The sequence below is a fragment of the Oryza glaberrima genome, chromosome 2 (genome assembly GCF_000147395.1).
Source record: "Oryza glaberrima chromosome 2, OglaRS2, whole genome shotgun sequence".
Lineage (NCBI taxonomy): Eukaryota > Viridiplantae > Streptophyta > Magnoliopsida > Poales > Poaceae > Oryza > Oryza glaberrima.
Genome location: NC_068327.1, coordinates 3,438,977 through 3,452,358, shown reverse-complemented (window position 1 = coordinate 3,452,358; position 13,382 = coordinate 3,438,977). Strand labels below are relative to the sequence as shown.

Genomic DNA, 13,382 nt, shown 5'->3' with positions numbered 1-13,382 from the left:
ATGACGTACGCGTAAAAGATGAGGGGTATAAGTTGGTACAGCTAATTACCAAACGAGCAACCTTAAAAGTGTGCGGGTATGCATGTGCACGTGCATGTAATTGAAAAAGAATAGTATGAAAATATACTTTGTGAAATAAAAAAGTGTCCTGTATATATAATTAACCACGCACGAGTCAAACTTGTGAATTGTAGACCTATTTGGGATTTAAAATTTAACGGTAGTTGTTACTACTGCTCCACTTCGGTGCATGCCTGGATCGCATATCATATCTCATGCTCTCCAATCTTTATCATATCTTCCCATGCTTTCCTTTTTTCTTTCTTGATGAAAAGAAAAAGAAAAGTGAAAAAAAAAAGATGATACTACTGGATTGTTAGGACCGTTTGGCTCATCTTTCCGTACCACTAGCTACTACCATACCGTACCTACGCGTACGAATACTGCACGGTGGTCAAGTTGCAGCATACTATAATATTATACGGTACTATTGCATGCCACGAAAGCGACCCGTCGGCCACACGCAAGAAAGCACGACTTTTGATCTCGATACATCAAACCATATATGCATATCTTTCGGTTGTCACCAAGAACAACATAACTTTAATTTGACGACAGCTATATATAAAAGGAAAAAAATTAATTAATCTCCCTTTTAGAATATGATTATCCTTGAGAAGGTCGGGACGGGAGATAGTATTTTCTAATATAAAATTTGATAGTACCAGGCACCAGATATTTTTGAAGTATCAAAATCTTTAATTAGTATATAATTTTAGTATAAGTATGTTTTCAAACACTGTAAATTTTCTCTTTAAGATAATGGAATGAATTATGATATTTGCTTCAAACAAGCTTCAATCGCTTGTTACAACGGACGTTCTCTCAACAAAGATAAACTAAACAATTTCAACAAATTAATGGAGGGCAAAAGCTAAGACTAATATATCTAAAAAATACATTTATCTAAGTATATTGTAAATCTTCATCTGAAATGGGTAAATATATGTATAACTATATATGGACTCCAAATTTTAGCATGCAACATGTAATAGTTCCTTGTAAATTAATTAACGTCTAGGATCAGGAGCAAGAATAGGACTAGACGATCAATTAATTAGCTCGGATGCATCATGCGTGAGATCTTTCAAACACGGGTGTTATTTTAATGGCGTACTATGATCAGTTCGCTGTTTGTTTTTCAAAAGCTATCTGCTGAAAGGCACGTTGTGCTTTTCTCCTACTCACATCCCGATCTTTTTGACTCGGAGTCTACTAGAATGGACTATGTCTTGCGATTAAATTAACTCACGAATAAACTAACTGCTAATCTAGACATCGGACCTTAATTAAAAAGGTGTTGTTAGTTATGGTACGGTCCCGCTTAATTAAACGACGAGTATGCATATTTTACTGCAAACTTCGATCAACTAGCTGCTTCTAGCGTGATATATACCTTAATTTTATGCCGCCTTAACTAGTTAACTGTAATTGTCTTGTCAAATTAGCATATTCTTATGAGATGGTTTAGTTTCTAGATACTAAAAATTATCCATAAATTTTAATAACTTTTGGACAGTCCAAATTATGTTAAGATCTTTGCTTACACTATAGTAACCATCGTTCTCTTCTCCCCCTCTTCTCCCTCACCGACATGTATTCCAAAATACATATTCCAAACTATCAACATTGTTGGGCTAGGTGGCAGCTAGCTCAACGTATTCCAAGTCTTTGATAGCTAGCGCCATATATCTAAGATGCTCTCACCTTCAATTAGGGGTGGACAAAAAGCTCGGGCTCGTGAGCTCGGTTCGGGCTTGGCTCGAGCTCGTGAAGCTCGGCTCGGCTCGAAGATTAAACGAGCCGAGCCCGAGCTCTCTCCACAGCTCGTTTGCAAATCGAGCTGAGCCCGAGCTAGCTCGCAAGCCGCTCAGTAGGCTCGTCAAGCCTGTGGAAAACATGAGTACATGTCCTGACCTGGCCCATTAATAAGTTGTTTCAGTCTAGCCCATGAGAAACAGAGAACCCTACCGTACCCTAACCGCTCGCTGACCTTCCCCATTCCCCATCCCACGCAGGCGCAGGCACGCCGCCGCTCACGCGCACGACTAGCGTCTGGCGGCGACTAGCGAGAGGAGTTGCTGGCCGCCGCCTCCGGCTCCCTCCCCTGCGCCGCCAGCCCGCCGTCTCCCTCCCCAGTCCCTAGTCGCCCCTCGGTGCCGCCGGCCCGCCGCATCCCTCCTCTGTGCGGCTGCGCCGGCTCCGGCCTCCCTCCCAAGCGACACTCGACGATCAACGGCTCGATGCTTCGTGCCGCCGCGGCGCCGCCTTCCTCCCCTGCGCTACCTCCGGCCTCCCTCCCTAGTGCCGCTCGAGCTCGACGCCCCCTGCGCCGCCGGCCCTACTTGTTGCTTACATCGCAAGCCGGCTCGAGCCGGCTCAAGCTTTTATACAAGCCAAGCCGAGCTGCACTCTTTGCTCGTTCCATTTATCAAGCCAAGCCTGTTCTTGACCAAGCTTTCACGAGCCAACCGAGCTAAATCAAGCGTGCCTGCGTGCATACTAAGTGTCCCTTCTATCTTAGCCATATAAACATATCGATATTAAAAGTTTCTTAGGGCTGTTTAGATTGATGTCATTTTCAAGCATACTTTTTTTACAAAATTATCAAAAAAAACAAGTGTCTAAATTTATTTTTTTGTTAAACTTAGATAAATACATAAGAAATCATGCTAAAATTTTGGCAATATTGGCAACTTGCCAAATTTTTGGTGTTGTCAAAATTTTGTAAGGTTTATTTTGGCTATGATCTAAATAGCCCCTTAGTAAATTTATAGACCTCACCAAATTAACCTCTACATTTGCGATATTGAGATGAACTGACAGCCATGCACATACGAAACCTATCAACCGCGGAACTGCCAAATAGTTTTTCGTAGGTGAAGTATTTCTGGTGTTTATAACGACGCTAATTAAAATTATGGATGATTCAGTAAATTGAAGGCATCGATTTGCGTGGCGTTGTATCTCGATGCCACAATATTTTACACGGTGTTTGTACCGTACGTGTGAAGAGCTAGCTAGCACGCGAGAATAATGGTCGTCAAAAGCTTCGCTTTCTACGGTGCCGTCCTCTTGTTAATTTCCCCTCCAGAGTCTTCTAGAAGATCTCCTCGATCAATCGATCGATTCTTTAATTTCTACACCTGCTAGGTAGGAGTAGCTAGCTGCTGCCTTTTTTTTTATTTCTTTTTTTTCTGAAACCAATTTTATTTTTCCTTTCTGCTGACAACGATAGCAGAGGGCGATTTTTTTTGGTCGTCAAATCGAATTAATTGTGGTTGGGTTAATTTTTACCAGCGCGTATAAATACGTATACATCATCTATACGTGTCTTGCCGTCTCTGTGCCGTACGTAGGTAATCGCCGTGTTTAGTTTTCAAAATATTTCTTTAAACTTTCAACTTTTCCATCATATCAAAAACTTTTCTATACACATATACTTCCAATTTTTTTATCACATCGTTTCAATTTCAACCAAACTTTTAATTTTAGCGTGAACTAAACATAGCCTATATGTACGTATTCTGTGGCGTCGACGTCTGAGTGAAAGCGTAGGCGGCCATCGTCTTCTACAAACCGTGTAGAATTTACCTTCCGTCGACATCTGCTCGATCCTTTTTCCACTGATGATGGAGACACCGGCTAGCTCTCACAGTCTCACTCTTGGTCCCTTCACCTGTGACTGTGAAGGGACATGTACCGACTGGGCTGGAAAAATTAATCTAGTGATGATGGATAACTGTATTTTCTCCTTTAATACATGCTGCAAATGTTGCTATAACATTGTTCCAAATTGGAGAGATTTCTGCAAGAAAGGTATTGGCATCACAATTCACACAAGATCTATCATAGCTAGTCGAACTGTAATGGTCTTATGCTAGTATGAGTAGAGGACGTACTCATGGAATGTGAGTGTACGTATCTTCCATATAATCGAAGAGTTTTTTTTTCTTTTTTACGGTTTTTCTATCTTTCGTTTTTTTATCCGTATATGATATTGCATCAAGATTTATATTTCTATAAATCTAACTTGCAGTTACACTCAGTTATAGAGCACTTGCACTCACTTACGATGTATATCAAAATTAGATTTTACAACAATATTTTTTCTCTAGATTGACGATTTTTGATATATTTGTCTTTTTTTTTGTTTTATTTCATTCACAAAGATATGCATCCATTAGTTAAAAATCCTGTAAGATTTGAAGCTCTCCATCGAAAGATTTGATAAAATAGTCCCAAAAAATAGGGGGCTCCTAGCTAGCGCGTGCTCGCGAGCACTCCTCCCCTATTAACTACCTCTATTAACACTATTAGTTAATATACTTAACTACCTCTATTAGTTAATATACTTAACACTAATGATAGTAATTAGAAAAGATTCGAGAGATTTTTTTACTAACAGATTAAAAATTTTTTTATGTTAGATTTGAAAATTTTCGATTTAAATTTTAAAATTTAAAGTCAAATTTTGAAAACTTTCAACTCAGAAATGAAAACTTTCAACTTAAATTCGAAAACTTTCAACTCAAGATTCGAAAACTTTCAAGTCCAGATTTGAAAATTTTGAAAACTTTCAATTTGAGATTTGAAAACTTTCAACTCAAGATTCTAAAACTTTCAAGTCCAGATTTAAAAATTTTGAAAACTTTCAAATCAAGATTTGAAAACTTTCAACTCGAGATTCGAAAACTTTCAAGTCCAGATTTGAAAATTTTGAAACTTTCAAATCGAGATTTGAAAACTTTCAACTCGAGATTTAAAAACTTTCTAGTCCAGATTTGAAAATTTTCAACTCAAAATTTTAAACTTTCAAACTCAAAACATGCTAAAGATTAAAAAAATAATCAGAAAAAAAAGGAAAAAGCGAAAAAAAATGGGTAAAGAAAAACGAAAAAAAAAAAAAGAGTGGGAGGCGCGCGCGCCGGCGCTGGGCCTTATGGGCCGGAAACGCACGCCGATTAGCAATCGCGCAAAAAATAGGACCGAGGAAATAATAAATCGATCTTGTATTCGTTTGGGCGTTAGGAGCATTGGGCCACGGCCCACATAGCCCAACAGAGAAGCTAACTGGGCCTCTAACTTCCCTCTCCAACGTCCTCGCCCTCTCTCGCTAAGACGCTAACGACCAAAGCGTCCGCGAGTCGCGACAGCTCAAAGCCGCACGCAACGCCACCACTACTCCGCCGCCGCCGCCACGCGCCGCCGCGATTCCTCCCCCCGCCGATCGAACGCCACGCGCGCGCGCCGCGGAAACCCTAGCCTCTTCCTTCGCTCGCCCGAGCGCCGTCGGCGGGAGGAGGATTACTTTTGGTCCTGCGCGCGAATCGCGGATCGCGATTCGCGCTAGGGTTTCGGCCCCGTGTGCCCCGACGGCCGCCTGGTCCCCGCTACGCCGGCGACCTCACGCGGAATCGAGAGGTAAAGTGGTAGTAGGAGAGGAGGATGAGGGTGCGACGGGTCGGGATACCTCGTGTTCGTCTTCGATTTGTGTTTTGCGGAGGTGTCGTGGGAATCGCCCTAGTGGATTAACTTCTGGCGATTTAAAATTTTGCCGATTTCTTGGGGGTAACCTAGAGATTCTGGATGGTGTCATGATAGTTTGACTTTGTGCTGCTGCTGCCTGTGTGTATGTGAATTCTAAGCCATGGCATATCGTAATTTACTACCTTAGAATTCGGAGGCTTATTGAGATTTTAATCATGATCTAATGAATCAAGTATAGTTTTTGTTTAGGGTGCCTGTGCAGTTGCTGCAACAGCATTTGACTTTACAACATTGTGCCAAGTCCAGTGGCTCCACCTCTGACACTTCCATGTCCACTATCAAATCTACAATTTTATATGCAAAATCATATACCAAATAGTCCAATTTCTATCGTCCCCTTCATTCTCCACCGTCCCATCTACGTACAAAATCGTAAACCAAGTGGCTATAATATGGAATCTAGTAATTTGTGAAGTTGGTTTATTACTTGGAATTGCTAATCACATGGTGGAGGGATTTCTAAGAAGGGGAACAGACACTTGCTATAAAAAAAAGTGAAACTTGAAAAGTGGAATTTGATATTGAGATGATTAGCAATCAAAGGAACGTCCTCTTGATTAGTTGATTGAATGTGCAGTAGAAGGGTGCCAGTATGGTGGTTTTCGTGTTGGCATTTGCTTAACCTTGTGATATCATGCGTCTCTTACAGGACAGTAGAAAAATCTACACCCAAAATTCTGAAGATCTCCAAGAACTTTGCAGTCTAACATCAGTGCCGAATATCAGAAATGGATCATGGGCGTTATGCTCCACAGCATGGATGGGAGAACAACAGTGTAATTGAAGCCTTTCCCTTTATTAGCTAACAAGGAATAGCAGATTTGCTGGCCATGTGGTTGGCCAGCATTGTGATGTAAAGAATTTGAAGAAGCGGCCATTGCTTAAATGGAATGGGTTACATGCCTGTTCTGTAGACTTACTTGCTGACTCAACTTCTGTTGAATCTACAGGCATTGGATGGGTATGGTGTCATCAATGGCCCAGATTATAGGTAAGTCAATAAGCTATTGTGATGGTATGTTAGATTGTTAGCGGTTGTAGTCATGCACATCTTCCATTCTATTCGACTTACTTTTGAAGTGTGCTCAGCTATAATTTATTGGGAGTAGTTGCAATATTTTTTTCCATTATGACATGTTGTCCACTTTAATGTGCTCTGTCATATTACCATATTTTCTACAATTGACTCAAATTGCAGGGCCGGTGGATCCTACAATGGTAGGAGGTTTGTGGATGATGGCTTCCCAGGAGATTCATATGGAAGGGGGGCATTCTATCAGGACACACATGATAGAAATGTGTATCCACCTGCACCCTCTGTTCCCATGTTGTCTCAACCTCGAAGGTTTCATGATGATGAATATTCAACTGCTAGAGATTACAGAAGGCATGACACTTATCATTGCAATGATGGAAAGCATCATGAATTTGAATCCTATGGAGGAGTTGATATACTCCACGATAATTATGCTGCTGATAACTATGAATCTGGTAGTTACCGTGATTTTGGTTTTGATAGGAACAAAAGGATTGGGAGTAGAGACCGTGCGGAGTTTCACGGTGACTTTGAAGACCGGTACCGCAGCTCTCACCAAAGTAGAGAGGATAGCTATGAGAGAGATCGTGATTATGATCGTTACAGCTATGATTCGGACTATGAGAAAAGCAGGAGAGATGGTAGCTGGAGAAGGCGTGATTTATGTGAGAGTGAACATGAAAGAAGAGGGTTGAGTCATGAAAGAGACAGAAGTCCATACATGCAACATAGCCGTTCACGATCTCGTGGGCGTGACGAACGATCAAGATCTCGGTCTAGATCAAGATCACCCCGTGGCAAAAGTCGTGGTCGGAACCAAAGAGATGGCTTTTATGATGACAATTCCTTTGGCAGAAGAAGGGAGTATGACTGGGATGAGAGAAGGCATGGAGATTTAGTGGTATGGTCATTCCTTTGTTTTGTACATAATTGCATGCTTCAAATGTGTTTTGAACTGATGAATCAAATAACATTTCCATTCATGCTTGTAGGCTCCATCTGCTACTGTTGTTGTTAAGGGTCTGTCCCAGAAGACTAATGAAGATGACCTAAACCAGATTCTTGTACAAGTTCCTCTTCACAAACTGTTAAACTGGTTGCAAGTGTATTGTCTGGTTCGATTTAATCATTTGGAGTCTGATATCTTTTAGGCTGAGTGGGGCCCTCTCCGTAGTGTGCGCGTAATTAAGGAACGATCTTCTGGCATGTCTCGGGGATTTGCTTTTATCGACTTCCCTACTGTGGTATTAACCGTAAAAGATCTATCACCTTACCTGTTCAGACCGTCGTGTAGTGTCATGCTCAGAAATTTTATTGTACTCTACAGGAAGCTGCCCGCAGAATGATGGAAGGTGTTGGAGACAATGGCCTTCTAATTGATGGTAGAAAGGTATTTTTTCAGTACAGGTACGTGCCCTTTTTGTTTTCTTATAATAGCTGAAGTCGTCTACATTTATTCACCAGTTTACTTGTATGTAACATTGTTGAGTAGTCTGCTTTACGTGATACTGAGGTGTGAACAACACAATTGCAGCATATTCGATGGTTCAATAATGGTTGAACTGTTTAAACTGGGTGCATCATGTAATAGTAATTTTTCACTGGAGCATGTCTTTCATATACCAAATTCTCGTGTGGCTCTGCCTTTTGTTGTTTCACTGCTCACTATTTTCCCACTTAAGGTTTTTCAATTGAACTATGTGATTGCATTAGCAATACAATGATCCAAATAGCATATGACTGACCAAATAGGGCACAAAAATATCTAATTATTTTGGTAGCATATTGCTAAGGTCATGTAAATGTTTTTATATTGTGATAAGCTTGCGATGCAAAACAGTCAATCTACCATTGGTGTGTTAAAGATTCACAGTGTGTTAAGTTGCTCGTTCCTTTCTTTTGGATGTTATTCATGTCTTTGTCTAGTGTGTATTACTTGCATCAAGCTTAGTTTTGCAGAAGGACACATTGAGAAAAAACAATTTACATGCATCTTACCTTTTGCAAAAGTATATACTTATATCCTTTTCTTCCACTGTAATTACTGCTGGCAACTTGTTTACTGCAGTAGTAAACCAACTAGTGGGATGAGTGGGCCTTCTCATGGAGAAGAAAATTTTACAAGGTATAACTATGGGCACAGGACTGCTGCTGCGCCATGTGATTGGATATGTACTATATGTGGATGCATGAACTTTGCTCGCAGAACTTCATGTTTTCAGGTATGTTTTACTCTGTATTGTTGTAAATTATTTTTGTAGGCGTGTTCTTCATCGCAATACCCATTGCATTTAGTATTGTCTTACAGAAGTTTGCATGATGTCATTTCTGTTTATAAATCCAATCTAGCATGCTTGGATTGTTTCTCTGTCCTCGATTTCCTTGATGGAGTACTGTTTTCCCTTTCGATTCAACATCCCTATTGTTAATGAGAAGTTGCAAATTAAGTAGTGTCATAATTGCATAAACTGTAAGCTTTTGGATTAACTCATGATGTTTGGATCATTAGCCACTAGTATAAATATAAACAAAATAATAAGATGTGTCACATGGAAAATGCCATTAGTGAATTTGTCATGAAAACTACTTTGTCTATCTCCAAGGACCAAGATGACAATTATAAAGGCATCAGGGGAATAACATTTCTTTCTAACTGATTGTATGTTTGTTTATTTAAGCTCTTGATTTTTTTTGGCTAATTGCATTCTATTCTTGTAGTGTAATGAACCACGAACGGAAGATTCTCTACCAGCTGATCCAACAAGTTCTACTCCACTCCATCCAAAAAGGGGATCTGAACTAGGCAAAGCTCTGTTCTTCTATTGTAGGATTATTAAAACTATTTTGCCAGTTGCCTTATTAGACACTAGCATTTTCAGGTCCAACTCATGTTTTAGTTGTTCGTGGTCTGGATGAAAATGCTGACGAGGAAATGCTTCGATATGAATTTGCCAAGCATGCACCTATAAAGGTGGGAAGAAGCTTATGACTCTTGAAATTTGCAGTGTTCCGTTTCTGTTGAGAGAATGACATGCTGTTGTTGTGCAGGACATTCGCCTTGTTCGGGATAAGTTTACTCATGTGTCCAGAGGTTTTGCTTTCATCCATTTTCATTCAGTAAGTAGTGGTGGGAAAAATGTTGAGTTTTCCTTTGATGTCTACTCCCATATTTATCTGCATCCAATTGTGTTAGGTGGAAGAAGCTACAAAAGCTCTTGAAGCTACGAATGGGATTACACTTGAGAAGAATGGTCAGGTTTTACGTGTAACTTATGCTAAAAGCACACATGGACCGGTATCAGGGGCTTCACAGTCAAACAGCCTTGCTGCAGCTGCCATTGAGGCTGCATCATTTTCTCAGCAGGTCAGTTGTAGCCCCTACTTGTAATTTGTCACCATGTGCACAGGAAAGTAAACAGTGCATTGAAGAAAATGAGAACTGCTGTTATGTAACTCCATTAAATGATGCACTAAAACCAATAATTTCTCACCCTGTAGGGTAAGGTGCAATTGTTTTTCACATACAATTTATGCAGATTATAAACATGATGCTTATTATTTTATTTCTTTTACCCTTTGGACCAGTATGATGCTATAGGTTGGGCCCCAAAAGAGTACAATCCTGATGACAAACTGAATAGCAACTCGGAACCTCAGAGCAGTGGCTCTGCTCCACAGTCTGGATTTGTTTGGGATGAAAAGTCTGGTTATTACTATGATTCAGCCTCAGGATTCTATTATGATGGAAATACCGGTATGTATATTGCCACAATTTTCTTACTATGATCAATTCAGAAATACTTTCCATGTGACTTGTTTTTGAAATGTTTTCCAATTTTCCTTTTTAAAAAAAAAATGTTTGCTCCATGTCAATTGTTAAAGTATTACAGTTTATAACCTTGTATTTGTTTTCAGGACTTTACTATGATGGTAATGCTGGAGTGTGGTATTCATATGATCAACAAACTCAACAGTATGTCCCTTGTAGTGAACAGAACAGCAGTAAAGCAGCTGGGGACATGGCAAATACTAGCACGAAGACCTCAGAAAGTAGTGGTAAAAATGTAGTGATTTCTGCACCTGCAGCCACGATTAAACAAAGTGAGAAAACTTCATTACCTGAAGCTGTTCAAGCTGCTGCAAGTGCAGCGCTGGCTGCAGAAAAGAAAGAAAAGGAGAGAGCAAAAGAGATCAAGTTGGCATCAAAAGGTAGTCTTTTGGCGAATAAGAAAAAGATGAATAATGTCCTAGCAATGTGGAAACAAAGAAATCAAGAAGGCCAGGCAGGGCGTGCTATCCTTGATGACAAGGAACCATCCAACTCTGCTGATGATAAATTAAACAATTTACACAATTCAACTGGATTTGCAGTGAAAGCTAAGCCTAAATCTGATGTTGGAAATGCTAAGGACATGAACTCGCCTGCTAGCTATAATTCTCTTGGACGAACAGCTGCACCCGCAGAAATGATAGATTCTGATATAAAGCCTACACCTGTCAGTAACAGTTTAGGAACTACCATTATGGGTGTCATAAGAGGCTCTGGTAGAGGAATAGTCAGATCAGACACTGCATTTCATGCGCCATCTGATGCTGGTGGTGCTGATTCTTTCTCCAACATACAAACAAGCACATGTGGGTTAACAGCAAATGCTGGGGCACCTACTTCTGCTCCCTTCAAAACAGAATTATCTGCTCTAGCATCTTATACTCCATCTGGAGTTTCAGGGAGTGGTAAACGTCGGTTTTCTGAGGCTCCAGGACATTCACAGTACAGAGATCGGGCTGCAGAAAGGCGAAATCTATATGGATCATCTTCTTCACTTGGAAGTGATAATGATGGACTGGATCCAAGTAAGAATGCTCTCACAGACATTATTTTCTAGCCTCATTTGTTTAGCACAAGAGTTTACTATCCATCCACAGCATAGCTTTTTTTGTCATTACAGTACTTTCTATTTAGCTTGTAAAATATACTCATAGATACTTGTCACTTTGACCAAAGCACATCATGAATTGAATAAAATTAGACCAGAGACTCCCAATAACACCACAAGCATGCAAACTAAAAGATAGTAAAACGCAGTGATATGGGTAGAGTTGAGTGGAGTATTTTTTGGCATGACCTTAAGGAAACATGAGATTACAAATATACGTAAATTGATAAAGTTGTAAACTTGTAGTAGAACTAGGTATTCACAATCGGAGGGGGCACAATAAAAGGCTATTTCTCTTTATATAGCTTGATCGACTTGTATTAATTATCTGGATATTCCTTGTCAAGCTGGTGAGTACCCTCGAAGGGGTCCAAGTGAGATGGGGTCAATGCCATTTCCTCCAGGGGTGGGTGAACGTTCTAGCGGTGAAATTGGCAATACTGAAAATTATGAGGTTATCACTGCTGATAGAGCAATAGATGAGAGCAATGTGGGCAATCGTATTCTGCGCAATATGGGTTGGCAAGAAGGACTGGTACGTTCTATAACTAATTTTGTTTATTACTCTTTGATGGCTTTCCTTGCTGCTGCCTGTATTTGAATAATTCTTTCTGGTGTCCGTTTTTGTTTGTCCAGCCACACATTGTTTTTTATATTGGGCTTGCCGTTGCATTATATAGGCTGTAGAATTTTATTTCCTGCACTTGTGACTGAGTTGAGCAAATCTTTATCTGTTATGGGTAAAGCTAATGTATTGACTTATTGATTGTCGAATCTCGCTGGTAGGCTTCCTCGCAAGGAAATTTAGTGGATTATATTATCATCTTGTTTGACCCATAAACTATCATTTCTTGTGATTTACTTGTGTTTGTTGGCTCTACCTCGTAAGGCTAGAATAAATGTGGAAATTACTGATCACTAATGCTTGAGGGAAAATAGCTCCAGTAGGCTTGAGTAGTTTGTGAGACAAGAGAAGTTAACTGTGACTGCAGAAGAATCAATTTGCCAATATTTCCTCAGTCTGGAAGCTGTGTAAATCGAATATTCTCTGACTTGAGTATACATTGGCAATCTCTTTTGCTTGCTATTCCTTCGCAAATATTCAGGGTCTCGGAAAAACTGGTAGTGGCATCAAGGAACCAGTGCAGGCTAAATCTGTCGATGTGAGGGCTGGACTTGGAAGTCAGCAGCGGAAATCTTCTGACCCGTCGCTGGAGGCGCAAGCTGGTGATAGCTACAAAACCATCATCCAGAAGAAGGCTATGGCAAGATTCAGGGAGATGTCTTGAGCTGTATTGCCAATTTTTGTTGTAATGTCGATGTAGTAATGTTTTACTCGTGGTATTTGTCCCTGCATCACTTGATTGTGCTTGTGTTGAGCAGACTTGATCCTGGCATATAGTATGATTAAAATTTTAAATTATTGAGAGCTCTTGTCGTATGACTATTAAATATCGATGTTTGTGATATTTCTCAACCATACCAAAATTTGGTTTGTTTCCATTCTCAACCATACCAAAATTTGGCAACCATTTTGTTTGAAGCTAATCTTTGTTGGCATTGGCAAAAAAATTGTTACCATTTGGAATGTTTTTCCGGAACACTACACTATTAAGCAGGTAGCCGTCCATACTGTCGTTGACGCTGCTGGTTGCCGCCGCCGGTACCGGCCATTAGTCGACGATGATCTGATTCGCCGGAGCAACGCAACATTGGAACTTGTCAATGTAGGATCGATCGTTGGTATGAATCGATCGGTGTAAAAAATATATATAACCGACCAAAATTCGATTCGGACT

At 40.2% G+C, this 13,382-nt stretch overlaps 1 protein-coding gene across 3 annotated transcripts; it reads left to right on the top strand.

Annotated features, from left to right (window-relative positions):
* The first annotated feature begins 5,192 nt into the window (after nucleotides 1–5,192).
* Nucleotides 5,193–13,126, top strand: LOC127762196 (SUPPRESSOR OF ABI3-5). 3 transcript variants are annotated; one of them, XM_052286605.1, is made up of 17 exons: nucleotides 5,193–5,484; nucleotides 6,260–6,386; nucleotides 6,561–6,601; nucleotides 6,809–6,997; nucleotides 7,130–7,547; nucleotides 7,639–7,710; nucleotides 7,798–7,890; nucleotides 7,974–8,053; nucleotides 8,790–8,868; nucleotides 9,365–9,449; nucleotides 9,526–9,617; nucleotides 9,695–9,763; nucleotides 9,840–10,010; nucleotides 10,232–10,400; nucleotides 10,562–11,500; nucleotides 11,931–12,118; nucleotides 12,690–13,126. In XM_052286605.1, exons 2-17 carry the CDS (start codon nucleotides 6,339–6,341, stop codon nucleotides 12,870–12,872), a joined length of 2,916 nt encoding a protein of 971 aa, XP_052142565.1. In that variant the 5' UTR covers nucleotides 5,193–5,484; nucleotides 6,260–6,338; the 3' UTR covers nucleotides 12,873–13,126. The 3 variants fall into 3 exon arrangements, with proteins under 3 accessions (XP_052142565.1, XP_052142564.1, XP_052142563.1); XM_052286604.1 differs by having other exon boundaries at nucleotides 8,718–8,868; XM_052286603.1 differs by having other exon boundaries at nucleotides 8,715–8,868.
* The last annotated feature ends 256 nt before the right edge of the window (nucleotides 13,127–13,382 follow it).